Source organism: Amblyomma mixtum, chromosome 3 (genome assembly GCF_055824585.1).
Source record: "Amblyomma mixtum isolate Tamu chromosome 3, ASM5582458v1, whole genome shotgun sequence".
NCBI lineage: Eukaryota > Metazoa > Arthropoda > Arachnida > Ixodida > Ixodidae > Amblyomma > Amblyomma mixtum.
In genome coordinates, this window is record NC_143014.1 from 120,362,211 (window position 1) to 120,389,362 (window position 27,152).

Genomic DNA, 27,152 nt, shown 5'->3' on the forward strand with positions numbered 1-27,152 from the left:
TTCATGTAAGAAACCTATCTTCAACACGAAGAGCTGAGAGTAATGCCGTGAAGCGTGCCCCTGTCCCTCCCCATCTTTTCTCGACTTTCCCTTCTATTTCTCCGTTTATTTTAACGTGGTCCCTTTTGCGTCTTAGTACAGTAAATAATGCAAAAATAGGTTCCCTTCACGCTCGCTCTACATACGAGTGCTCTAAAGGCATTTTCGGCGTTAGTACACTGGCTCCTCGGGGATCTATGTTCTATCTTTAAATGTGGTTACACCCTTATGAAGTACAGGCCGGGAGGGAATCGCGAGCCACTCAAGAACACCACTCCCCTTCCCCTTTTTTGGCCATATTTCGCTCGCTTCTGCCAGCGTAGCTTACGAATATAGCTTTTCGTTGGCGTACCTGTAGGTCGACATAGCCGTTCGTCCTGTTCTTCTTGATGTACTCGGCTGGGCTTCGCGTGATGAAAGTGGTTTTCCCGTAGAAAAACGTAACAGGGACTGCAGGGTCCAATTCCAAGAAACGAAAGACCATGGGATTCTTCGTCCACCCAAAGTAGATGCTCATGTTCCGGAACGCCTCTTCACCTCTGCGTCCCACACGCGGAGCAGTTTTCAAATAAGGACACAAGCAGTGGAAGATCACAGGCATTACAACGAAGTGTCGAGTCTCTAGCAATGCAGTCATGAGCAGAACTTCGTCGACACAACTGAACATTTGCGCCTTGGCAATTCCCTACTTAGTTTTTTGTGCGCGTCTTAACCATGTTAAGATTCTTTTGCGAATGGCCCACTGCTATGAATACCTTACTGTGTTTTGTGTAGTTACCTGCGCACTCTATTTAGGTTGCAGTTCCGCGTACTTAAACGATTCCTCTCCCACTATCAACTTTCGCAATTCTGCCAAGTAAAACGCTTATAGTTTCAGAATCAAAGTCCAGTTTGGAAACAAAAATAAAGAAAACTTAAGAGAGCAATAAATAAATAAAGAAAACAAAAATGAAGAAATATTTAAAGGGGTGGAGACACCAAATTTGTCGTTCGCGCGTTCTTAGTTTCAAACGTTTCTTATGGCTCCAGGAAGCGTGATACACACCCAAAGATTCATATATTCACAGTGAATAATTTATAGCATTTTTAGGTGAACGATTTTCGGTTTCGGTTTCGGAACGCCGAGTTGTACAGTGACGTCACAGAGGGGGAAGATCAACTGCTTCGCTTGGTCACGTGGGCCCACAAAAGTTGTGACGCACCTACTGCTGCATCGTCTGCTTTCCCACACATGTGCTGACCAGCGCATGAAAACAAACTACTGCACGTCTAGTCCCAGCAGCTCGGATTCTGACAGATCTGATTCCAATGAGTGAGGACATCGACTTTTTTTTTTTTGTTCGCACGCTAATATCGCCTTCGCGGATTCGCGTGAGGATGCGAAACACTTTGCAAAATGCCAGTAAGCATCGCTGCGCCGCTCTACCGAAGCTGCGCCCACAACCGGTGTCACACTTCGCTGCCGTGCAGCAGTACCTGAGCGCTGCTTGGGATGGTGTACAAATATCACAATAAAAGACGAGATCGCCTTGTTATCAGAACTGCCAGCTATACTCGAGCAGCGACAAAGCATGTCTGCTTATGTTGGGAGCTTTCGGCAACGGCACCGCTCGCGGGCGCTCCGGGCGACGAGCTCTGCTGCTGCCTGGCTGCCGTGGTCGTCGCTAGGCCTATAGCCTGTTTAGCAAGCGGCCGGCGCTTCGGAAGTCGTCTGCGCTATAATAAAAGGCCTACTTTTCACAAATAGCTGTAGTGTTAACAGAATCATCTCACAATAAAATAATAGTATGATCAATCTCGACGCCTTCGGCAGCGGAGCTAGCGGGCGCCAGGCGAGCCGGACCCCGTCGCGCCAGCGGCAGCTGCTAGGCGCGGTTGTGAGAAAATTGCTCATATCACAGTTGTTACCTCTACCAGCAGCTCAGTATTGGTCAGCGATCCTCAAAAATGACACTTTTTTCACATTTCTTGTCCCATGGTTTATTATTTACGTCAAGAACACTCTTTAGCTCGCTTTTATGACGTCGGCAGACGGTATCCAGGCTGACCTACCGGCCGGCAGACTCGGCGTACTTCACATCCGCACAAGAAAATACAAAACAGCCATGCTACCAGAAAGGATGCTTACTAGATTCGAGATACGACAGCATGACTGTGCTAAAAGTGGATCTTTCAGCAGCGACACTGCCTGCGGCAACGCCGGCCGACGACCTGCGCGCTGGTCCCAGACTGCCCTAGTCGTCGCTATGCCTAGCTGCTTTCGCATATCGACTCCGCAGCTGAGGGCGCTTCGGGACTGGCCAGCGCTCAGAAACGTGCTCCGCTCGGCACCCCTTTACTGTGAACTCGTCCCATAATAAAAGATATGTTCGATTTCCACGACGTCTTCAGCAACAGAGCTAGCAGACGGCAGGCGATCCGCACCAGGTAGCAGCAGCACAAAACCGCTGATGAAATTTGCTTGCATCGCAGTCATCACTTCTACCAGGAACTCGGTATTTGCCACCGATCGTCAGAAACGATGCATTTTTGATATTCATATATCCCAGGGTTTGCTATGAACGTGAACAAACAATACTATCGCGTTCTTCAGATGCCGGCGTTCGGCACGAAGACTGGCGCAGACCGCCCGGCTCCAAGGAGTGCGCCCTATGTCATCATGACGCTGCCGCTTCCCGTCGTTGTTGCCGCGAGCGGCCCGCCGTTGACATCTAGCAGGCCGGACGCAGGCAACGAGCTGCAATCGGACGTTGCGACGCTGTTCGCAACGGCGCGCCGCAAACCGAGCGAGTGGCGGTTAGCAGCAAACGCGGCTAGCTGGTGCGTCGACTGCGCTCACGCGGCTGTGCCCCGCTCATCGTACGTCACTGTATTTTGGTATGACGTCACTAAAACTTTAATTTTTCTGCACCCCTTGTGACGTCATGGTTGATGGCGCTAGCGATGGGTCTAGATTGTGAGAGTGAGCATTTAGGTAATCTTTGGAACCGAATTAAAATATTTTTTAAACGTTTGTTGCGTCCAACACCTGGCCTTGAGTGCCCTTGCATACATAGGAATCCCATAGCAGGCTTTTTATAGCTTCAAAATTTGGTGTCTCCACCACTTTAAGAAAGAAAGCACTCAAGGGGAAAAAACGGACGAAATTTCAGATGTGGGCTCTCAAGTCCGGATAGCTCGCTACGCTCGTGAATCTTATCACAAATATAAAAATTTTATCACAACATCATCATTACAATATCAAAGATGTTGTAATTGTTTTCCGGATAGCTCGCTACGCTCGTGAATCTCATCACAGATATAAAAATTTTATCACAACATCATCATTACAACATCAAAGATGTTGTAATTGTTTTTTTTCTCTAGTGTGCGCATGTATAGTGAGCCAAGTATGGTCTAATGCACTGTAGAAATAAATATTGAGCCAGCAAGAAAGGCAGGATTTGTTCTTCGCTGACCTTGATTATATCATCGCTCGCTAATCACTTTGCACCAAAATTCATTTTTGTGTTTTTTGTTCTTACGTTGGTCTCCGGACGTTGCAGTGATAGACGTAATTCGGAATAGCAGTCGGATCTGTGACAACGTGGCCGAAGCGGCTGTGAGCGCCACTAAGCGCCGCCTGCATTATGAATGGCCCTGTGAATAGAAAAACAAAACATTCGCGCAACATCAGAGCAAAGACGAACTAAATAAAGTCGGGGCTGATTTCATCTCTGAAGTTAGTCTAAACACAAAATGATGATGAAAACATTGGTACACGCAAACATTAAAAGAGATGTACTTCCAAGGTACTCGATGGTGACCCTTTCACTATGCGAACGTCGTCGTGTTTTCCTCTTCTTCGTTACCAAAACGAATGCTCACGAATTCACGAATACTTTATAAACTTACACGCAGGCCACCTGCAACGCACGCGCCGTTGCGACAGAGGCGAGAATCGGTGATCCGCCTCTGCTGCATACCTGAAGTATGATTTTGGGTTTGTCTAACACCAGTGTCCTCAGTGTCTGCACGTTGTAGCACAGTTAAAGAGACATCACACGCTGCACATAAAGTGATTTAAATAAGCGTTCACTTAGTATTCTGGCAGTACACCACATATATCTTTGGCTAATAGAAAATGCGTCTTTGTAAACGAGGTCCGTATTGCGCTTACACGTGGACAGTCTGTTCAGTACGCCCATTTCCGCGAAGGTTTGATATTGCTTTGTCAGTAAGTGCTTACTTTTTGCAGTACTCACAGCCCCCGTCAAAAGTATACAGACCAAGAGGTTTGCTTCTAAGCTGTTTAGCGCGGCTGCCTAGCACATCTAGCAGTCAAAAGCTTGGGAGGATTGAGGACGCGAAGTCCTCTTTCGAGAGATTACGGTCGCTGAAGATGCATTACGAGGCACGCTGCAGGCCTCGGAAGCGTACCCCTTGGGCTGTATACTTTTGACGAGGACTGACGTGAACATACTAATTAGTATCTTTGCGTTCCAATTACTGCCGAGAGTTGATGCAGTCCTTGAGTGACGAGAACAGTTCGTGTGCATCACTTATACCGCCTTTGCATTCCTTTTCAGAGGTTTCTAAAAAAAAGAAAAAACAGTTAGCTTCCCAAGTCTCATTCTTTTGTATCGCTATATTCCTACCTCTTTGTGTGCCTGCCTGCTCTCACCGCCATATGAAGTCTCAGGAAGGTTCAAAGCATGTTAAGAACTCGCTCGCTGAAAGCCACAGCAGAATTGCATTCAAGTAGGCCAGATTGGAGAAAGCGTCACATTTGCAACGATCGAAGATGAGCTTTGAAGCAGCCGCTGCCACTAAGGACTGCCACCTGAGCATAGATCCCTCCTGGACCACATCGTACGCACAAAAAAAAAATATATTAAAAGGTTGCGGTGAGCGTAAGCCGAGCCGAGACACCATTTCCAGCGATCCTGGAGAAAACGCGGCCATGCTGGCCGGTTGCTGCAACAACGCGAACACGCTAAAGACTATGTGAAGCGTTTCGAGAGAATGTCTTGATCCAACGACCGGAGCGACGAATACGAGCTGCGGCACCTTTACCCGTCATTTTATAGACATGCCGAAGCAATGCTTCAAGAACTGAGATAACTTCATGCTTTCCCGGAGTGTCTTCGCGACACAGACGTCCGACACCTCAGCTCCAGTCGTGCAGAAAGCATAGGCCAAAGTCATCACCTTGGAGTGGAGACAGCACTAACGGTCTTCGAGAAGTCATCCGCAAGGTTATTCGCGAAGAAGACCACAGTGTGCTTCCAACGGCCTAACCTCAGGTCATTTCTGTAACTACCAACATCCAGGAGCAGTGGAGGAGATACAGCAACCACCACTACCACACAACCAGCGCCCGTAAAAGAAGTGACGAGATTAGCAGCCGCGCTGCGCTGCCAAGGGCGTCTCGCAAATCCACGTAATTGTCAAACGCACGTTTTGCTACGTCATCCTCAGTAGCTATGCAGTGGCTGCGCAAAGGTCTTCCAGACAAGTACGTTGAAACTAAAGGAAGTAAGCTTTGAAGGGGAGGTGGCTTTGCGGAGAATTGACAAAATACCCTTCGTCGACGACGACGACGCGATCAATAACCGATGCGAAGACCTCATTTCCCAATGCAACAACGACGGCGCTCGGTAATTACACAGCGACGTGTCAGAAACAGCGACGATTCGACTCAGCTGCGATAAGACAGAACGACGCATAGTCCATTCCACAACTTACCATTACCGAAGTACACCGCCATCCGCCACCCACTTGCAAGTGATCGTCGACGGCCGCAAAATTGACAGAAATTCAAAGGTACAGCAGCGCACCACTCTGTCATGAGTGAACATTTAGGGACTGGGCTCAAGAAAAGAACGACTCCAAGAATGATAAGCCAGTTCGCAGAGCTTGGTTCAAACCAACATAATTATACTGAGAAAGACCCACGGCAGAGAGAAGGCAGGATGTTATGGGATTCTTTTTATGAAAAAGAAACAGAGCAGCCTGCGATTTTGCCTCATTGATGTTCGTCCTAAAACTAATCAAGGAAAATGCTTAGCTCCGACGTGGGGCCTACTCAGCAGCTCCAAGTACTTCTCGTCGATGGACCTCAGGAGAGGACTTTGGCAGCCTTAAGTCGACGAAAGAAATCAACAAAGGATAGCTTTCACCACGCCTGACGGCTTCTTCAAGTTCTGGGTTACAGCGTTCAGACTATGCCTCACACTATGAGCACAGCGTACGCAGGTTCTCAAGCAGCAAACTGCCTCATTTATCTAAGGTCATTGTCTTCGCCCAAAGATAAGGCGGTCATTTAAAGAAGCTTGCTACAGTACTCGAAACAATTTTCAGGACTTCGTGTCTCTTGACCCATTGTAACAACGAAAAACTCGCAGGACGATTGCCACCTAGTAACATGAGTTTCAGCGACAGCTGTTTACGACAGTCTTATTATTTGCCTTCGTCTTTAGTAGTGTGTGTGGCACGTCGCTGAGCTAGCTGAAACTCGTGACGTCATGTGTTCGGTCCACTCAGCGTGGCGCTTTGCCGTGACGTCATGCGTGACGTGCAGCATTCTGACCAATCAGCGTGGCGCGGTGTTCCGCCAACGACGCACAACGAGGCAACATGCCCTTAAAAACTGCTGCTGTAAAATGAAACACGACCGCAGCATAGAGGGCAGTTGCTAACGCAGTTTGCACAGCAATTCACCTGCTGATTTCTAAGATGTTCTGCCTATTACAAAGCGGCTTTTCAAGAACTTTTCACACAATGCCGCAGAACATGGCAGATGTTATGTTCAGATGGAAAGTTTTCCCATTCGAAAATTCCAAGGAACTTGAAAGCCGCTTGCAGTGCCCGCCAGTTCTCGGGAAGTTTAATGGCACTGCCGAAACTAGCACTGTACCGATGGAAGCTGTGTCGGCTTCGGTGTCGTGCTGGTTTAGCACAAGGGCGGGCTAAAGGAGGTCGTCGCCTAGCTATTTGCTCTTTGTCGAAGGCAGAGGCCAAATATTCGACAAAGCAGGGCCAACTTGCAATCATGTGAGCTTCATTTTCATTCCACATTTACTTCTGCTGCAGGCCGTTCGAGGCAGTGAATTGCAGTCACGCTTTCGGCTTGCCTGCCTTGCTCGTTGGACTTCGCAAACTTTGGCATCACCGCGGTGTGTACGGCTCGACGAATGCCCTCTGGCGAGGGGAGCTTGTCACGAGCTCCGTTTAACTGGTCGCGGCACAGTGAGCATAACGGCAATGTCTGCTTCCAAATAATGAAGCTTCATTTAATGAATGGAAAGAAACGCCAGTAATGCGGTGTGACTTTAGTAATGACGACGCACCCGTATCTTTCCTAAAAGAGGGCTGATACAGGCTGGTCCGGGCATGTTGATGGAAATGATGCAACAGCACTGAGACTGGCAAAAGCAAGCGAGACAGAGTTAGTGTTCGCGGTCTCGTTTTCTTCGTCCTGTGTTAGAAGCGCTACAACCTTTCCGTACCTTTCATCGCCCGCGATGCAAAATATGCATGTCGACACTCATGCCAGATGTCCGGCCATTATACTCTCTGTAGCTGGCCCGTATAGGCCGGCACAAGCCGTGTTAGGGACTGTGACACGGCAAGAGCATGGTTGCCTGCAGGTGGATGAACAGGGCATCACTCACCCAGTAGCCCAGACGCTCGCAATCCTGACAGCACGTTGAAGCGGTTGCAGTAGAGCTGCAGGGGCGCCAACCAGTTCCCCATCCGCTTGCCACGTGCCCTCCCCGGGTCGTACACCGGAAATCCCCAGGGATCATTAAGCACCAAGTGGGCCACACGGTGCGGGTACCGCAGCGAGTACGAAGCGGACAAGAAGCCGCCCATGCTGTGGCCCAGCAACACGAAGCGCTCCAACTGCATTTGGCTCCGCCACGCCTCGAGACCTGCGTAGGCCAGGCCATCAGCGCACTTTTCCCGACCATGTTGAATGCGTTGGCACTGGCTGACAAGAACGGTTCCTTGGGTTGACTGGCACAGCATCAGGGACTGGTACTCATACCGACAATCAAACATAAAGCACACTGGCTTAGACAGCGCTGCCTGGTTGAGAGCATCGCACGACCAAAGCGATATAGATCTCATTCGATAGCTGCTTGACATCACAGCACACTGATTAGGTACCCGGCAGGAGCGATGCCCTGTAGAGGTGTGATAGTACCTTCCCTAAAGCGTTCTTAAGATATTATAATGCATGCTGCAGATGAAGCTGTACAAGACATGCTAGACTATCGCGACCGTGCTCAGAACTTCTATTTGTTTCTGAAACGCAGAAATAGAAAGAACCCGCACAGTACTATACTGGTGTAATAAAAATTCAGGGGGACATTTGATCACTAGACACAGTTTCACACAGCAATCAAAATTTTCTAGACAAATATTCAGAAAAGGGGAAGAACAACTGGTGCACTTGCTGACGCAGACGAGAAACCACCGCCAACATATCAGCCTGCCTCTGCTGCGGAGCCGTCGAGTGAAGGCTGAAGCTGAATTCGTTTGCTGAAACCACGCTTGAGAGCAGCACGATCGTGGTGCGCGAATGCGTTAGTCATGTGTTTTTTTTTTTTTTCGCGGGCTTTCTTTGGAACCGGAAAAAAAAAGACGCACGTGAGGGTTTCCTTATCGTAAATAATGGAATGGGAGTTTCTGGCGGTGCTCTACATATCTACAAATTCAATTTTCTGTCTAAAGTCAATATTTATTAATGTATACAATTGAACTTAATTAATATATTAATTATTTACCAAAGAAAAAAATTGCCTGCGCTGCGCAAGATGGCTACCACCAATATTCAACTGGTTCCAGTTGCCTATCTCTAATATTTTATTTTTTAACCCTTGGCTCAAGTTAGCTGGGACACCCGGTATGTAGAACGAAATGCATATGATTGTCTGAAATGGCGGTGTTCGAATTGCTGTGTGCGTCGTATACGGCCGCTTGATGACGTCACCCTACGTTTTCTTGCCATCGCTGGGATTTTCTGTACCATCTATGAGTAAACACACACGCGCGCCACCTTTTCTCGTAATGGGACTAGTAATGCTTTCGCATTAAATAAAGGACACACAAGAGCATTAACGGCGTTTTTCATCGCCTCGAGCGTTCCCGCAGCCGATACATTGAAAGACATCTAACAGGGCAAGAACGAAAGGTAGTTGGTAGTTCATTACGCAAGAAAAGAACTCGCTTACTCTGAACCATCTGCTCCTCGATGTGAGTGGCGTCGCTCCCAAGCGACGGCCTGGAGCTGCGCCCGAAGCCCAGCAGGTCCACGGTGTGGACCACCCTGTTCTTGGACAACTCCTCGATGTTCAAAACCCACAGCGCGGAGCCGCATCCCAGGCCATGGACAAGCACCAGAGGCAACTGCACAAGATACCCGCCTCCATGGTCAATAAATAAATAAACCAATCAATCGAGCACGCTTTATTTCACATCAAAGGTGTGAGAGCGCGGAGACTAAAAGCCTTGGTAAAGGCCCTACATAGACCCCGCGCTCCCTGCAGCAGCTTAAAGGGAAGCTGAAATGGTTCTTTAAGCATCCGAGATGATTCAAGAATTCGAATCTATGAAGTTTCTAGCTAAAGCAGGCCAAGTAGTTTTGCGCTGGGATCTAAAATAGTCAAATAATAGCCGGTTAAATCCGTGATGATGTCCTAACTTCTCCTCACTGCTTTAAAGAAGTGCGGCGAAACTCATAAAGACGTCACTGCTGCCGAAATTTCAGATGTCTGCTGCCTTCGCCAACATTCTGCCGTGCGTCTTCCGATACCGCCCAAACAACGCTCCGTGGGTTTAACCTGCACTGGCGTTGGTTTTATTCTTTGAAGCAACCTTTTCTTCGCTGGAAACCTAGCGCCGCCGTACGTGACGTGATCATTATTGCGGCCTCTGTTGATAGCTGTGCACTGCAAAGAAGCCTGAACGTCGACGCGGCACTATTAGGCGAACGCGTCACCATTTTAAATGCTAGCACAAAAAGACTTCGCACGCTTTACCTGCAAGTTTCACTCATTCGACCCCTTTAAACTCGGCAAATTTTAAGGCTTCTCAGTTGCCCTTTAATGTACTACAGACCGAAAGTCATGCAGCACCACAGCACGCGATATGTCGATCGACAAGTTCGTAACGGTAGGTCACTGACCCCAGAGTAGAAGGTATAAAAGCAAAGTGTAATCAGGGTGTCCATTGTGTCAGTGTATCTCACTTTTATGACCAAAACCGTCTTCTTGATAAGCGACATGACTGACAGCGGCGCTCACCCGTCATCTGTTCGTCCGCCCTCGCAGCGAAATACGCGTTTCTACTTGGCCAGCCGCGTGAACCAATTTCAAGCTAGTTCTCACTGTGGTCGCATAGCACGCGTGTGGTATTCCTGTCTTGCTTTGAGTTTTTAAAGCCCAGCTGTTAGGCGTCCGTTCCTGGGTTGAGCATCAATGACGATGCCGTACCGTAAGAATATGAGGAAAGTAAGTGGTGGTTTTGAATGAACATGGTAAATGAAAGACAAAAGATTGTTGCTAGCCCTGGCATCTACCATCGCGTCTGAAGGCACCTGAGCTGGGGCAGCGGAATTAAAGGATAGCAGGCAGTGTGTAGAAGTGAAATGAAAGCGGTGAGGGGATAGTATAAAGGACAGGGGGAGAGGTACACTGGGAATAAATCTATGTACATAAAAAATAATAACATATAACATATAATAACATATATACAGGTCGCGTGCGCGTGAAGGTCTTGCAGAGCACAAGGAGGAAAGCGAAAGGAGGAATTTAAGAAGAAAGCGTGGCGCGTACTGGGAGCGACTTCCTCTTCATTCTCCTGCTAACCTGCAGCGGTCCCATCGTAAACGCTGGCCAAGTGCCGAAGGCGACGAAGTTGCAAGCACATGCAAGCAAATGATCGCAACTAAGAATCGCAATCGATGACAATTTTTTTTTAAAGAACAATACGGCCACTTGATCACACTTTCCAGGGCTAACGGTGATCTTGTATATCCACATAACGCAATCTGGATGTGATCAAGAAAGACAACGACACGCCAGTCAAGAAACCCAAACTGCGGCACCGGCATGAGGACACGCATTTCGCCATGCCATTAAGACGTACACAAAGCGGCTGAAGTACTATGCAGTCGAACCCAGATATATCGAATTCGATGGAGATGGCGGAGTAGTTCCATACATTAGTAATTCGAAATACAGAAAAATGGCAACAGATAACCTTGCCTGTAACCTAGAAACAACACATTGCACCAACACTAGCAACGCGCTGCTTGCAGAGACGTACAGCCCACCGGCATGCTGGCAGGGCACACCGCTCGCTAGGCGTTACTAGGCCTAATTAAACTGCTTCGCAATCGCATTGAAGCCGCAGTGGACGGTGCTTTAGAACTAGCCACTGTCTATCACAAGACATCTGATCATGTTGCCAATACACTTAAATAGAATAATCTCATTAAAATTAAAGTAGTTTGTTTCCGAAACGCTTTTGGCAGCGAAGCATGCCCGGCGAGGGCCGCCGTCAAGCTTTTGATAGTTAGGCTGGCTTCACCGCATGACAGCGATATTGCGTGAAAAATGAGTACAAGGGACCGAAGGCTACCCTCAACCACAACCCACATTCATCTCGTAAAGCAGTTTCACATAGCTACGGCCGCTAGCAGGTACGCAACCTATCCGTCTCCGCGCGCGAAAAGTGGTTGAAGAGTGCCGTTAGGAGAAGCGCCACTTCCTGTGGCGCGGCGCGCCGTTCGATATATAGAATGTTCCGTTGAACGCGAGTTCGATAAACGCGATCAATACTCTTCATTCTTGTACGGTTTCAAGGGGCTGCTCTGACAGTTCGAAATAAATAATAATTTGAAACATCCGGGTGCGATATATCTGGGTTCGACTGTATTATCTATTACGTGTCGCTAGGTTTATGTACTTTCTTCTTTTTATGCCGCAATTTCCCAACCTCAGAAGGAGACGTGGGTTTTCGACGCACGCATATGCATGCAAAAGGTATGCCTACAGCTCATCTATGATTCTCATCAAGACAAACGGGAGAAACCACACCTAATTTCGCCGCACTATACCGGTACAGGCCCCAACTACATGACGCAGCGCGCGGCGGTGGTGACTTGGCTAAGTGACGCCTCCCAATTTACGGTTGCGCCACGCTTTCCACGATAGGAAGGGTCCACGCAAAGTAAGAGGAAAATAGACACAAGGCTTGGTAAAGAACAATTGAATAAATAGTAGGGGTGTGCGAATATCAAATTTTTCGAATACTAATCGAATACGAATACTTAGTTCCGAATATCGAATCGAATATCGAATAATCAAGGAAAGACGCATTTAACCACTGCAAAACATTTATTTGAGCATCCAAGAACATCACAGCTCAACTATCAATATGTAAATGAACACAAAAAGTGTGTGTGGCTGCACAGAAAGTATCAAAGTCTAGATCATTATTCTTAGAAGAGTAATTTTCACATAAAATGGCTAGTACACAGCACTGATCGAATCTAGCATGCCATCAGCGCAAAAGCGCGTTGCTGGGATGAACATTAAAGGTTGTTGTTAAGAAAAACCAGCTGCTCCACATGGTCAGTCAGGAGTCATTCCCTTCTAGCTGAAACGACGTCTCCAGAGACAGGTAATTCCCTCTCCGCACTGAAGTGGCAGGTGTTGCGAGGTACTTCGTGCACAGCTTTGACTATACCAGCTTCGCAGGTATAGCCACAAAGAAGGTCACAAACACAGCCAGCTACGGCATGGCCCAACATTACGCATGGCTCTGGACGCCTCCATGTTGTTACGTCTATGTCGATTGGACTTGGGCACCGAAATGTACGCCGGTGCTCGCAATAAAATATTCGGCTAAATACGAATATTCGCATGGGAACGAATAATCGAAACAGCACGAATACTTAGATTTCGAATCGAATACGAATAGCAAAAATCTAATATTCGATTTATATTCGAAAATTTCGAATATTCGCACACCCCTAATAACTAGTTTGAACTGCACCTGGTGCCGCTGTGCTACACCAATGAGAGGAGGAACCGCTTTATTTCGGACGCACACTAAGCACCTGTTCCTTCTATCTATCGCTTCCCTCTTTGTTTACCCCTCCTGTCTATTTTTTTTTCTGCTAGCCGCAGCCCAGGTGCTGCAAGCTTTGTAGCAGATGCGCGGCCAGGCAGTAATCCGAAGTCCCTTTTCCTGCGCTGTGCCACTCGGCCGCGTGATGTTAAACGTTCGCTTCGGCTTGAATGTAGTGACGGCAGCTGCAGGGTGAAGTGGTAGGTTCCCAGTCTGGAGGCGGTCTGGTTTGCAGGAGTTGGCCTGGCCTCGTCGCTGATGCCTCGTCCGCGACGAAATGGAGAAGTGCTCAGGCTGGACCGATCGACGAAGCGGGAAAGGAGCTACCCAGAGCGGCGGCACTATATTTTAACAGCGTGAGCCGTTATACGGAGCCCACCTCGAGCCGTCACGTGGATGAAGCCCCTCCAAGGTCACCGATCGAAGTGGCCAGGAAAGATGAAAGAACGATAAGAGGGGCGGCGATGGGAGAAAGAAGGGAAGTAGGAGAGGGGGATGGAGGGACACTGTGGCGGACTGAGTGAGAGAAAGAGAAATAAAAAAGATCTGAATCCCGAGCTGCTACAGGACCGCAGTCGGAGTCACAAGAGGAGCCTCGAATCGGAGCCACGTAGCCGTTCTACTCAATTATGTGTCCCCCCCTCCCTCCCCTCTTTTCAGTGGATGCTGCTGAGAGACAAAATAAACCGAAAGAACAGCGTGCGCGGATGGCGCAGCAGCTGGATGGCGAGCTCGCGAGGCTCGACGGTGGCGAGAAGCCGATCAGCTTCGTAACAAGACCGAGGAACGGCTGGCGACGAAGACCTGGCAGCAGTGAGAGCGGCGTTGACAACAACGCGTAGTGGACGGGAACTGCCACGCGTACGAGTACGAGGTTCGTGCTAAGAGGGCCGCGCCGGAGCAAGAGGCTCTGCCGCCCAGCCGCCGGCTCACGCTGATTGTTTAAAGGGCCTAGTTTAGCCAGTTTTCTGTACCTTTTTCTTTGTCGCACTGTGGGGAAGTCCTACGAGGCAGCTTTATCATGAGCGGAAGCCACTGGCTTGTTATCCCCAGCACGCACGCCATCCTAAGCGAGCGGGACTTCGAAAGCGAAGGTGTCTCCAGGAGGTATTGCTCACGCGCTGGGATTGACGCACCCGCGCTGACCCGCCGTCCGATGATGGGACAGGTCACGGGGGCCATGAGTAGATGTGGCTCATTTCCTGGCCCGTTTTACAGTGTGTATGCTCCGGACATGTTTCGCCTCTCACTAGTTCGGAGTGCACGCTTAATCTCAAGGAGACGTAGGGATATACACCGGCGCTTGCAACACGTCTGCTATGTAGTCATAAAGTTTTTTATTGGTCTAGTTGGTGCATAACTTAAAAGCTGGGAAACTGCGGAAAAAAACAATGACAGGAAGAAAGTGACACGGACACGCGCTAAGGACAGGTCGCTTTCATTCGACCGCTTTGAAATATATAGCAGGAAAGAAATAAAGATAGCGGAAGATACATGAGCGACACTAAAACATATCACACATGCATAAACATATCACATATGTGTGGCATGTTTTAGTGGGGGTGATGCATCTTTCGCGACATCTTTCTTTCTTTCCTGCTATATATATCAAAGCGCTGGAATAAAAGTGATCAGTTGTAAGGCAGCGCGGGTCCGTGTCGCCTTCTTCCCGACCTCGCTTTTATGCGAAGCATACTACTTTAGCTACCACTTCAGCCCTTCACCGTGGTTATGCGCCTCCAAATCACGTGATACATGACGTCACACCACGTGACACGATGACGTCACGGCAGTGGAGAAAAGGGGGCCCGCCTCGCGCCGTCGCTGTGCGCCTCCAAATCACGTGATACATGACGTCACACCACGTGACACGATGACGTCACGACAGTGGAGAAACGGGGGCCCACCTCGCGCCGTCGCTGTGGTTGTGCGCCTCCACATCACGTGATACATGACGTCACACCACGTGACACTGTGACGTCACGACAGTGGAGAAACGGGGGCCCACCTCGCGCCGTCGCTGTGGTTGTGCGCCTCCAAATTACGCGACACGATGATGCTTCGCATTCTCCAGGCTTAACCAAGTTAAGCCTCAGCCATTTTTATTGCGAAAGCAACACTACGCTAGTCGCCGAGCCATTTCGTGGAGCCGAGGAAAGGCCATACTGCGTATGCGCGAGGAGCAGTGACGTCACATGGCGCACAGCTGGCGCGCCGCCGTCGCTGCGCGGGTGACTCAGAGGTGCCGCCGCTGCGCTCCCCAGTTGCGCATGCGCAGAAGCGACGCATAGCTAGCGTGCCGGGGCCGCCGCCGCTGCCGCGCGCTCTCCATCGCCTCTCTCTCTCTCTCTCTCCCTTTTTAGTCAGACCAGAAAAAAGTCTTAGTGCACGATGAGGTTCGAACCACCATCCTTCCGTTCCGCAGCCGAGCGTGCTAATGGCTACACTACTTCCTGCCAACGCATATGTAGTTCTCCTCGTCTAGGACGCTGGAGAGTGTTTGCAGAAAGGCGTCGAATCAGACGGATGCCTCCCAAATGCCCTCCAGTGTCTCCAGCATTTAAGATTTCCAAATAATTGTGCACTTAATTAACATCTGAACCACACATCAGTGGCACAAGCAGCAACACCGTGTTAAAGGCTTTCGCCTCACCGCACTTTAGGTCAACAAAGTGACCCCCCTGAATTTTTTTTCGCTGCTTCCCACCATTTAAATTCTGCTATGCAGCCTCGGCTTGCTTTCTTACGTGCCTGGGAATGTCTCGCTTTTCGTGCTCAAGGCAGTGCAGCTTGGTCAAATTCATCATCATCAGCCTGACTACACCCACTGCAGGGCAAAGGCCTCTCCCATGTCTCTCCAATTAACCGTGTCCTTTGTCAGTTGCCGCCACTGTATCCCTGCAAACTTCTTAATCTCATCCGCCCACCTAACTTTCTCACCTAACTTTTTGGTCAAATTCAGAACAACGCAATTACGCCCAAGCTTGCGGCGTGTCGGAATGCCGGTGGAGATTGTTCTCCACCTTGATGTTGACTATCTTCTGTAAAAAGCCCAACGTTTGCACGGGCAACATACACAGTTATGTTTAATTAGTTATAAAAATAACAGCAGCACTCACCAAGCCTACTGCTTCTTACAAGTCAGGTGGGGCTTCTGATTGCTATAACAGGTTTAGGTTTATGAGGTTTAAGGTCCAAAAGTGGCTCAGGCTATGAGGGACGCCTTGTGGAGGGTTCCGGAAATTTCGACCCCTGGGGTTCTTTTAACGTGCACTGACATAGCATAGTACACGGGCCTCTAGCATTTCGCCTCCATCGAAATGTGATCGCCGTGGCCGGGATCGAACCCGTGTCTTTCGGGTCAGCAGATGAGCACCATAATCACTGAGCCACCACGGTGGCTATTTGTAATGCTTTATAGTTATAGATATATTCACTGGCTGCCTCCCCTGTGTGTCCACTCTGCTCAACCAGCATCCGTACACTATTTCCTATTTTTCTGTCACCCCTTCTCCTCTCTCAGAAGAAGCTGTATGAAAACGCCGCATGAGCACATCACCACCAGTTCAAATATATCCTTTCAACTCTAGTCTCCATATTCGGGCACAACCACACACAAATCTGCAACGCCGCGCACTATTCAAGAAATATAGCAGCTATGAAATTGGACTCTGCGTTTATTTTCTCCAGAACATGAATAATGCTCATATATTCATTACTTTGTTCCGTCTTCTGACTTCATCAACCTTGACGATGAACGACTGAAATAAATAATCAGTCCATCTCGCAAAAACAAAACTTCTTTTAAATTTTCTAAAGCCTGCGATGGCCAGATTGCCAATCCACCGCATGCAGTGGGCACGAGCCTTTCTTCTGTTGCCGCTAAAAACAGAGGCAAAAATGGTCGCGTGCTGCCCCGCTCTGGGCACCAGCCGTTCAATTGGAAACATCGCGATAAAATCTATTGAACATGCTGCACTGCTTCTCGTATTTAATCCGAATTACTTTTCTTTTTATCCCGCTTCAACATTGCAGAACGTATATGGCGAATTAACTGTCACTGTCATAAAGTGTCCTGTCGTATCCGTTTGGCGGTATCCGAGGAAGACGATGCGGCGCGCTGCGCTGTTGTTGCCACCTCTGTCTTGGCCAATCCCCCGCAGTGGGTACGCGCCGTTATTTAGAGGACAACAACAACAACCATGCCGACAGAAGAGCGTTCTGTCCGCGACTAAGGCAGTCTACACGCCCCATCGATCCCGCGACAGTGCTGACCAAGAACCATTCGCATGAGTCCTCAAGTGGGGATTGGCAAGCACCAGAAGCATACGTCGCCCGATGCTACGGCAGTCCCTCCGGCTCCTCAGGCCGCCCTGCTCAGCTTGGAGCAAGCCGTTCTCTGCTGCAAAATGGCGCCCAACGAACAGTTCCTGCCGGTCTTTCCTTCAGCTGGTCTCGGACGGTGTTTACCCCTGGCAAAGGCAGAGTTTGTGGCCCACTTTCTTGCCGCGAGGCTATCGGGATTTTTCCACATTTTTCCCTAGCTTCGCACCAACGTCATCTCAGAGATGTGCCACGCCATTCGTGATTTGCCGCGGCAATTCAGTGGCCCTGCCCTGAAGGCAACGAACCAAGCCTGCTTAGGGGGAGTCATCCTCTTCTCAATGGAGCCCGGTCTCTTGCGGCTTCAAGAATTCTGCCCTGAGGACAACGGATTCAGCAAGCCAGGGGACCCGACCTTTTTGCATGCTGGCAGTCGAGTGTTTTCTGGCGACGAGGATTCAGAATATCAGGTCATCGGCTCTGTGGTGCAGACGAAGCCGGCTTCGAGGCCTCGGCTTCCGATGTCCTCCGGCGGCCAGTTGGCATAGGATTCTCCTAAAGACTGCAGATTCGAGGCGGCGGAGGGAGGCGACCTCTTCAGTGCACTGCCCGGTGTCTTCCGCTGGGTGTCTGCTGCTCACCCACCGAAACAGGACCCTATTGCCCGCGACCGCCTGATACACATAACGTCTGAACACGCCCAAGGCGCTGTCCCAAGCACTCCACGCCTGCGGGCTGTTCTTGTCGCATAGCCATGGATGTGAGACCGTGTAAGTGCCCTCATGCGCGTACGAGTGCAAACCCTATCCAAGAACTGCGGAAGAAATAGCAGACTGCAGGCTCCACTGCTAGGAGCCACGCCCGTATAATTTCAGAGTGCCGTGTATAATTTTCGCGTTCTCCGATTACCGGATACCGGCTCTCGCATTTGGTTAAATGTGCGCAATAAAAATATGCGATGGAAATTCGTGTGCATAACTTAAAACAAGATACTATTCTCATCGTCCCTGTCTTTACTGGCGAATCAACCTTCAAAGCATAGCAACCTTCAAAGGGAGACAATACTCGAACATTTTTTATGAAAAAAAAGGGGGCGGTGAGAGGGGGGGTTAGAGGGGTAGTGATAGCGTCGAGGGCCACGTGCCGCAGAAAAGCCGGCGTGGGCGTCATTGGCCACGAGCGAAAAATCCTTGAAAAATCCCCAGAGAAGCAACCTATGTGGCGCGTCATCACAACTTGCCCACCGGATTGTGAGCAAAGTTCCCACCGTGACAGGTGACATTTAAATTATCATGACTGGTCACGAATGCTTGCTTGGGAAGAGCAATCAGGGTCTCAAAAGCCCCACCGCTGGCAGCACCTTCCATCGTAAAGTAGTCGCGCATCGTTTAACCGCAGCGCCAGCAGTGGTCTCAGGGCTTCCAGGGATCAATGAATGTTAAGTAGAGAATAACCAATTCTGCGGATATGGGCATCAACCCATTAACGCCATCGGGTCATACCTTAAGGCGGGGATTAAGTGTCCCCTCCAGTTTTTCTATAGCAGCCGTGTCACGAGTAGTCACCCACGTCTCCATTTCGCACATGGGTGTGCTTGCATGGAAGCTTTTGCGCACCTGCCACTAATCCCACAATGCTGATTTTGTTCTCGGTACCGAAACGCGTTTTTCACTTGCCTTGATTTATAAATACTGGTATTTCAAAGCTCTACAAAAAAAAAGTTACGGGACGATCCACCATCGGCAATTCTGCGAAAACAGTTGATGCATTTACTCGAGTAGATTCTTTTACTCTGAGCTGAGGCTTCACACACACGACACAACTGTTCTGGAGGGCGACGGGAGCGGATGTGGGTCGAGGGTTGGCGGTGGGTGGGTGGCAAGCCCTTTCGCTAGGGGGTGAAGTACGGAGACTACTGGAGGTTGCTGCTTTAGAAGTTAGCTCGCTTTTCCACTGCGTCTTTGAATTCCATTTCACCGTCACTTCTTCGCAGCGCTGCGTGAGCTTCTAATGGGTAGATACCTTGTGTAGGGTTGAGGTATTTGGGTTGGTGGACTTCTGGAGGATGAAGGTGGTCGGGGGTGGGGTGGGGCAGTGGAGCGAGGGTTGCGGCTGGTGGGTGGGCAACCCCCCTAACTAGGGGTGGCGGAGTGGAGATGGTGTTCCTGGAGGGTTGAGGCTCCTCGCTTGGGCTGGAGGCTTCAATCCAACAGACATCACATTCACGAGGGGGAGAGAGTGGGGTGTGTGGTTGGGCGAGGGTGGAATGGGGTGGTGGATCGAGAATGTCGGTAGAATGCTGGTGCGATTTGCTTGCTCTTCAAATGATAGCTATTTTTAGTAAAGGGAATCTCCTCCTACGCCAACGCTGCAACAAGTTTCAGGTATTTACTAGCGTAATTTCTAACAAACGATGGCAAACAGGTGTCTCGATTTTTGGAGCCCTCTCGTCACGTCCGACAAAGAAAGGCAACAGACCACCAAGGATGATCCGTTGTGAAAAATGTGGCGTCGAAACCATTAGAACTAGAATGTCTGCCATGAGATACTAGCGGGGGATGGGGGCTGCTTATCAGCTTCGCTGAATATTTTCTGTGCCGTGATTTCTGGTACACAGCCCGCACTCGGACTTAAGTTTTGAGTGGAAAAAATTATACTGGTTGTCCGCACCCGGTACATAGCCTGTAAGAGTCAGGTATGCAACCAGCACATAATAATGTATGGGCACGCACAGCGCAAGTATACAACCCGCGTACTGTATACAGGATATTACGGTAAATCATAAGAATGGCAAGAGAGCAGTGAGTACCGAAATTCCGTGTCACTTCTTTTATATCATAGCAATTGATGCTGAAGACAATCCAAACACTCGGTAAGCTCTTAGCGACCTGAATCTACCATTTCTATGTGAAAAAGATTGCAACTAAAATGTGCAAAAGAATTGAAAACTCCAGATTAATTTTCACGTGCTAAAGAAACAATGAAGGTCATTAAAGGACGCCGCAGTGGAAAGCTCTGGATTAATTCTGGCCGCCTATAGACCTTTAATGAGCAACGAAATTTCGGTAGACAAGTGTTTATGCATTTCGTTTCCATCAAAATGCGAGCGCCGAGGCCGGCATCGAACCCGTAAAACTCGTGCCTAATGCAGCCGCTAACCGAAAACGGCTAATCGAAAACGCGGAGGCTCCACTACAAGAATAAAAAAAAACAGTAAAAATTGTGAGCCGAATGAGAGCGTGGAAACAACAGCTAGGAGTATGAGGCCATCATACTGTAACAAGAGTAAAAACTGCCTCTATTTTTATCATGGTACGGTGAATAGCCTTACATGCCTTGCGCTTCTCTACACTATGCTTAACTTACCTGCGTAATTGAGTCTTCTGATTCAGGCTTCATGGTGATGGTCCACATGCGGCAGGGAGAGGTGGCGTCTCCAAAATAGCCCACTTCAACATACTGGCCCGTATACTTTCTCTTCAGATCTGAAATAACAATAAGCACCGCTTAGAGATACAGAAACATGTTATGGAAGCAAAGTCTCACAAACACCCACGAGGTAATCCACACGCGTCCACATGGCATACGAAATCCTTACGATCCACAAGAGACGGAGAGGCGTTCGAAAGGTTCGAACGCGACGTTCATGGCTACCCTGGAAACGTGCTGATGCCGATCAACTTCCACAAAGATGGTGCGCCGCTCTTAGTGCCGACCGTTATGCCGATTGACTGACGCAACGCCACTCGAGCGTGAGCGATCCAAGGCAATGTACCCCCTTGAATCCCCTTGGAAGAGCAGAATGGCTTCAGTCGCTTTCCAAAATGAATGGCTCCGCTTGCTTTCCGTCGATTTATGGCGTATTTACTATGAATCGCACCACGGTGATGCTGTAACTGCCACTGGCGTTCTTATACTCTGAAGAACGACACCCCGAGGTGCAGGGAATCGTGCTAAGCTGATTACAGGACGAAAAACGGAAAATACATGAAGGAACGAAAGCACAGACGAAGTAACGCGATTCCCTGAACCGTGAACGACCAACTAGCCCCTGTTCTTGCCTTCTTTGCTACGCCGAGGCTAAAAGGCGCATGTTGCAAGAAACACATTCGCGCGCTGCCCAAAAAGCTACCATCGAAAGATTTTAGCTTGAGCGTCTGCGTAGTTCCAGGTAGAACATGTTGACTGGATACTCGCGCGAGAGGCGCAAACTTGTTTACTTTCTGTGCTTTGTAAATTGTGTACACAGCTACATCTTGTTCTTTCTCGCTGTAATAAGCTCTGATACTATTGACAGTCAAATTTGACTGTCAAATTTGACTGGTTGGACTGTCAAATTTGAGTCCAGCCAAATGAACACACACATATAGACACGGCGCACGAACATGTGTCCCTCCATACATCCGTTCTAGGGGCTGGGGGAAAACCAGCCGCACACACACACCTCCTTTCCAAGAGTGCTGCATATCATAATGGAATGGAGCACACAAACGCACACAGCGCTCGACACATCCGTACGTGGGATCCCTCTACTGACACGCACGACACCCAACATTTCGAAGCCGGCTCGGCTCCTTCTTCAGGGGTGGCCGTGGGCTGTGGCTAGCGCCTTTATGTACCTAGCCACAGACGCTGGCCACAGCCCACGGCCACCCTTGAAGGAGCAGAGCCGGCTTCGAAGGGTTTCAAATTAAAAATGTTTTCTTTGGAGACGTGTCAGAGCTTATTACAAGGACAAAAAGGAAGACACAGTCAGCTAAGCGGTTCGCTTAGCGCTGTTAACAGGGAAGGGACTCACAGGAGAAGACCTTCTCTTCGGCCTCCTGAAGCCGCTCCCGCGAGGAGGGAACCCAGCGCGCCAGCTTCATGTCTTCACTGGCAGCTGCAGGCGCGGACGATGAGCCTTTGGTGCTCGAGACGCGGGCCCCCTTCGACGACGGCCCCCGGGCGTCCTTGCTGGCCACGGTTGCTGCAGGCAGAGAGGGTAGAAAAAAAAGTGCCAACAAATGAAGCGGGAAGATGGGCGTTGCGGGCCGCAGTCACGAGTGCACACCTGTCGCCGCACTTGCCGCACTTGTGCGAATACGACTGCGCTCAATGGACAACTTGCAGAATAACGAGCGCCCTCTACAATTTTCCAACCAAAAACCCTCGTACGCAGACGGCAATCTCGCAGTCTTCTTCGAAAAGGGAGAGGAGAGACGTCCCTTTATCTGTATGGGAGGGAAATTGTTGAAAGGACACAATAGAGCCGAGGCGCGAACGACAGGAACGGGTCGAGACAGGTACTCGTCAAGGGAATGCATCATTGTAACCTTTGCACAACTTTCCTTTACACTCTACCTCGAAAGCTGGCAATGTCCGGCGGGGCTTCAGGTTCACGCAGATTTGGGGGCAGCCCCGCACACTTTTTCAAAGGACACAGTGCAGGGCTGCTGACTCATCTCCCCTCGCGCTCAACCCTTCATGCAGCATTGCAGGAAGCTAAAATGTGTCTGTGAACGAGGGTTTTTCGTTGGAAAACATGTTCCTGTAAGTCAGCTTTCCCGCAATTTTGAAAGTCACGAAGAAGAAAAAAGGAGGCGAATTGCCGCGCATTCAAATACTGCTAGCGTGGCGAAAAGGGTCCACGAATGCACATCAGCAAGAGTCGAATGGGAACAACGTTAAGTGCATGAACGTTGGGCTATGCAGCCATCGAGCCGCCTTGCTGGAAACAGTGCTGATGAACGCAGTGTGAAACATGGAGAAGGACGCAGAGACGAAAACATGAGCGGTGAGACACGTCTCGTTCCTGCGTCCCCCACCAGCGAGCACCAACTTTCAAAATTGCTGTAAAGGTGACTTACAGGAAGATGTTTTACAACCGAAAACCCTCGTTCACAGACAGCAATCTCGCATTGAGTCGAGACAGGCACCCGTCAAGAGAATGCATCATTGTAACCTTTCGACAACTGCCATTTACATACTTCTGAAGGAACCAGCGCACAAAACACAACGGACAAGAAAAAGGTGGTACACGACGGACAGGAGCGCTCCTGTCCGTCGTGTACCACCTTTTTCTTGTCCGTTGTGTTTTGTGCGCTGGTTCCTTCAGAAGTATGTATTACCAACTAGCCCAACAACAAGTGTTGCCATTTACACTCTTTCTCGAAAGCTGGTAGTGACAGTCGGGGCTTCAGGTTCACGCAGACTAGAGGGGTAGCCCCCCTAACATTGTCGAAAAATAATACAGTGGAGGGCACCTGGCTCCTCTCCCCTTGCGCTAACCGCTTCAGACAGCAGAGCAGGAAGTGAAAACGCGATCTGTGAACGAGGCTTTTGGTTGGAAAACAGCTTCCTGTACGTCAGCTTTCATGGAATCTTGAAAGTTGTCAACTGACTATTTGCGGAAACCTGTCTAGGCAGGAAAAGAAGGCAGACCATCCTTTGCCACAGTTCTGTGGGGGGTGGAGGGGGGGTTGAAGGGAGGAAGTTGGGGCGACGGTATTGTTCAGCAGAAAATTCTTAGAAAGGTATGAGGTAGCTCACTCCTGCCGGCAAAGGAACAAAGACCCATTTCCTTCTTTTCCTGCCTAGCCTCTACTGCAATGCCACAGAAGGTTTACTACCATTGCACTCTTTCGACGACTCTCTCGGGGCCATCTTGAAGCAAACTGGCGACATCACTGAGTTTACTTAGAAGAGGGAACTTGACTCTTTTCGTTTCCACGAAGAATGCGAGAGTGTCATCTGGGAACGAGACCCTTTGGTTGGAAAACAAGCCTTGCGGAGAAGCTGACTTAGATTTCTGCAAATGGTCCATTCACTACCGAACGAAACAGTGTTGAGCGCAGTCAATGTTCAGAACCACAAATACGCTGGAGTCCTGAGGATGTCGCTGTGTGTGCGTGTGCGTGCGTGTGCGTGCGTGCGTGCTTGTGTGCATGAGTTCTCAGCTTTTTGTCCAGCCTCTCTTCTGTGTGCAAATATTATTATTACATGCAGCACGACGGAGCGTAAGAGGCAGATGGCGAGATGTTTTTAATAAGTGCGTGATCGCAACGTTTGCGATGACGACTCGCTGCGGTCGGCATCATACGCACACGTATAGGCTCCGTGCGCTGCAGTTTGGGGAGAGCGCGTGGCGCCATCTGGTTAACAGAGGAGGCGAAGGGTGGGGGTGGAAGGAAAGTGGATGCAACTCTCGTTCAGTTTGCAGACAGCGATAGTCAGCGGTAGCGATAGCATGAAAGGACAGGGGGAGCTTTGTACATTATTTACAAAATGTCGTTGGGCATCCATTTAATCAGTTCTTTCGGGAAATAGCTGAAATAAAAGTCCTCCAACTTTGGTATAGACTCGGCAAGAAATGCTTCGTCCTTTTTGATTGTTAGAGCTATGCTTCTCTGAGGACAGTACACATAAAGTAAATCAGTGTCAATTCTCAGGATATACAGCATTATCATTATCTGCGTGTAGAGCGAATGGGTTTTGCGCAATTGTAAGTGCCCATTCCCGTAATGGATGTCACATAGCTGATTTCTTTGTCTGGGTCAATCAGACACTTGTTCCTTAGACTAAGGACATTTAATTTCAATAACTTGCGATGTGCCGCCGGATGTCACACTGCCGTCGGGACTGCAACACAGACATGGCTGCTCAGAATCGATGATCAGCCCAACCTGAACGCAATAGAAACTAGACGTAGCATGTCATCATTAGGTTTGTACTGAAGTTACTTCGTGAATTGTCGTCCCATGTGCCAGCTACAACTCCTGTCTAGCTATTTTTTCCATCTTCTTTCCTGCATCGTCATGTGGAAGATGGAACAGAACTGCATCGCATCTTGCAAAGACACTACTACTGCATATGTTATGAACCACTTGGGGAAATTCGTAAGCCACCTTCTTTGCAAGGTTTGTTTTACCGTGAAAGCTCTCCTTCCCGAATGACACTCTCGCAGTCTTGGCTGAAACCAAAAGCGGCAGGCGTCTCTTTACGGCGCATTCACAATTGCAAGTCGCTCTTCAAGGCTGAAGAGCGATGGCCCGAAACCAGTCATGCTGGAAAAGCAGGGCGCGGGACTAGCCCCTTCACCCTCTATTTTACGGATAAATGGGTGGTAGCCAACCCATGTACCCTTTGGACACCCCTCCCTGAGTCATCTTGCAGTCTACTGGAAACATTCCTGAGTTAACCCAGAAGGAGGAACTTGCCTTTTTTCGTTTCTTCGAATAATACGAGAGTGCCTTCGGGGAACGAGACCTTTTGGTTGGGAAAAAAGACTTGTAAAGAATCTGACAGGGATTACAACAAGTGGTCAGTTTGAACCGCTGTACAGCACATTTTCAGTGGCCAAATACATTAAGCAGGCCACGAAGCTTACCGTAAGAAGTTGCAGCACTACAGAACATCCTTGATGACGTAAGAACATGGCTAAATACTTGAAGTCTGCAGTTCTTGTTTTTATGCGGTGTGCTGTCGAACTGCTCACGCGCACTTTTCGTTCTTGGTGCCACCTTTATCAACGATTCTTAACTTCTGCTCAGAAACAGAAATAAAAGCAATCCAAACAAAAACAAACCGTTGACCTGCTGCCTGGCCTTTTGTAAGAGGGCAATTTCGATTATCTCATCAAGATCTTTTTGGACGACCTTTTTGTACAAGAACATCTCTCTTTTGTCCAATGTATGCTCTATTTCCCGCCTTCTCATTTTCAGCGGGGAAAGGTCTGTAATTTCGAACATTGCACAAATCCGCATAAAAGCAGGTCTCCCTCCGAGGTGCCATTCTCGCAACGATGTCACTGCGCGCCTGCTATGCGGACGGGTTGACGGAAACACACTGGGCATCCGGTTAATGCGGGGAGTGCCGCGCGGGGACGCTGGCGATGCGGTCGCTGCTGGCTCCACCATACCAGCCAGGTCGCCAGTTAGCCCACGCCTTCGCCTGCCACTCAGTCTCTGATAGTCACTATGCCGCCGCCGTCTGCCGACTGTCAACGCGAGTTGTTGAGTTCAAATAAGTGTGACATATCAGGCAACTCTTTCGTTCTGTAATTGGCGGAAAACCGCAGCCACTTTCCGGATAGAACGGCGACAGCCTGAATCAGGCGTATAAACTCAGAGGTCGTCTCGAGCGGAAGTCTGAATAACCTCTTGAATTCAAAGTTTGTTGCCTCTTCAAAGTACCTGTTGACTCTTTGACGGTCGACCTGTGCCACTTTGCACAATGCAAAGGAAAGAGCGGTATCAAATTTATCCCTTTTGGAAGTAACAAATTTCATCGCCGCTCCACGAGGTGCGCCACTTCGAACAAATGCACAGCGTTCAATAGTTCAATACAGCTAGCACAACCCCGCGCTTATGTCAAACCACGTGAAAAGCCCCAACACACGGCCGCCGCAGACGAACGTTTCTGTACTTTTGCACTCGATTTGGCCGCTGCACCGAGAGCAATAGTGTCAGGCTACACTCGCGCCGCAAGAAACGACGCTGCACTGGCACGGCACTTTTGTGAACTAGTGCTGAAAGTGCAGCCAAATCGAGACCTGACAGGGCCAGGCAGCGAAGGAAGTTCACAGCTGACGATGCAGCCAGCACAATGGACTCTACGCATGGAGCTCTGAGCACAACATGTACACCTGTGAGTGAGTGTGTCAATCAGTCAGTCAGTGACAGCGG

At 49.4% G+C, this 27,152-nt stretch overlaps 1 protein-coding gene across 2 annotated transcripts in view; it reads right to left on the minus strand.

Annotated features, from left to right (window-relative positions):
- LOC149351622 ((Lyso)-N-acylphosphatidylethanolamine lipase-like) overlaps positions 1-27,152 on the minus strand; it is a 69,612-nt gene that overhangs the window by 5,109 nt on the left and 37,351 nt on the right. For both annotated transcript variants that reach the window (XM_089580939.1, XM_089580938.1), the window contains exons 2-7: positions 22,286-22,456; positions 20,854-20,972; positions 9,261-9,435; positions 7,695-7,955; positions 3,564-3,678; positions 392-578 (exon numbers count right to left, since the gene is read on the minus strand). In XM_089580939.1, the coding sequence (XP_089437065.1) occupies positions 392-578; positions 3,564-3,678; positions 7,695-7,955; positions 9,261-9,435; positions 20,854-20,972; positions 22,286-22,355 (927 nt within the window). In that variant the 5' untranslated portion in view covers positions 22,356-22,456. The remainder of the gene's footprint in view (positions 1-391; positions 579-3,563; positions 3,679-7,694; positions 7,956-9,260; positions 9,436-20,853; positions 20,973-22,285; positions 22,457-27,152) is intronic.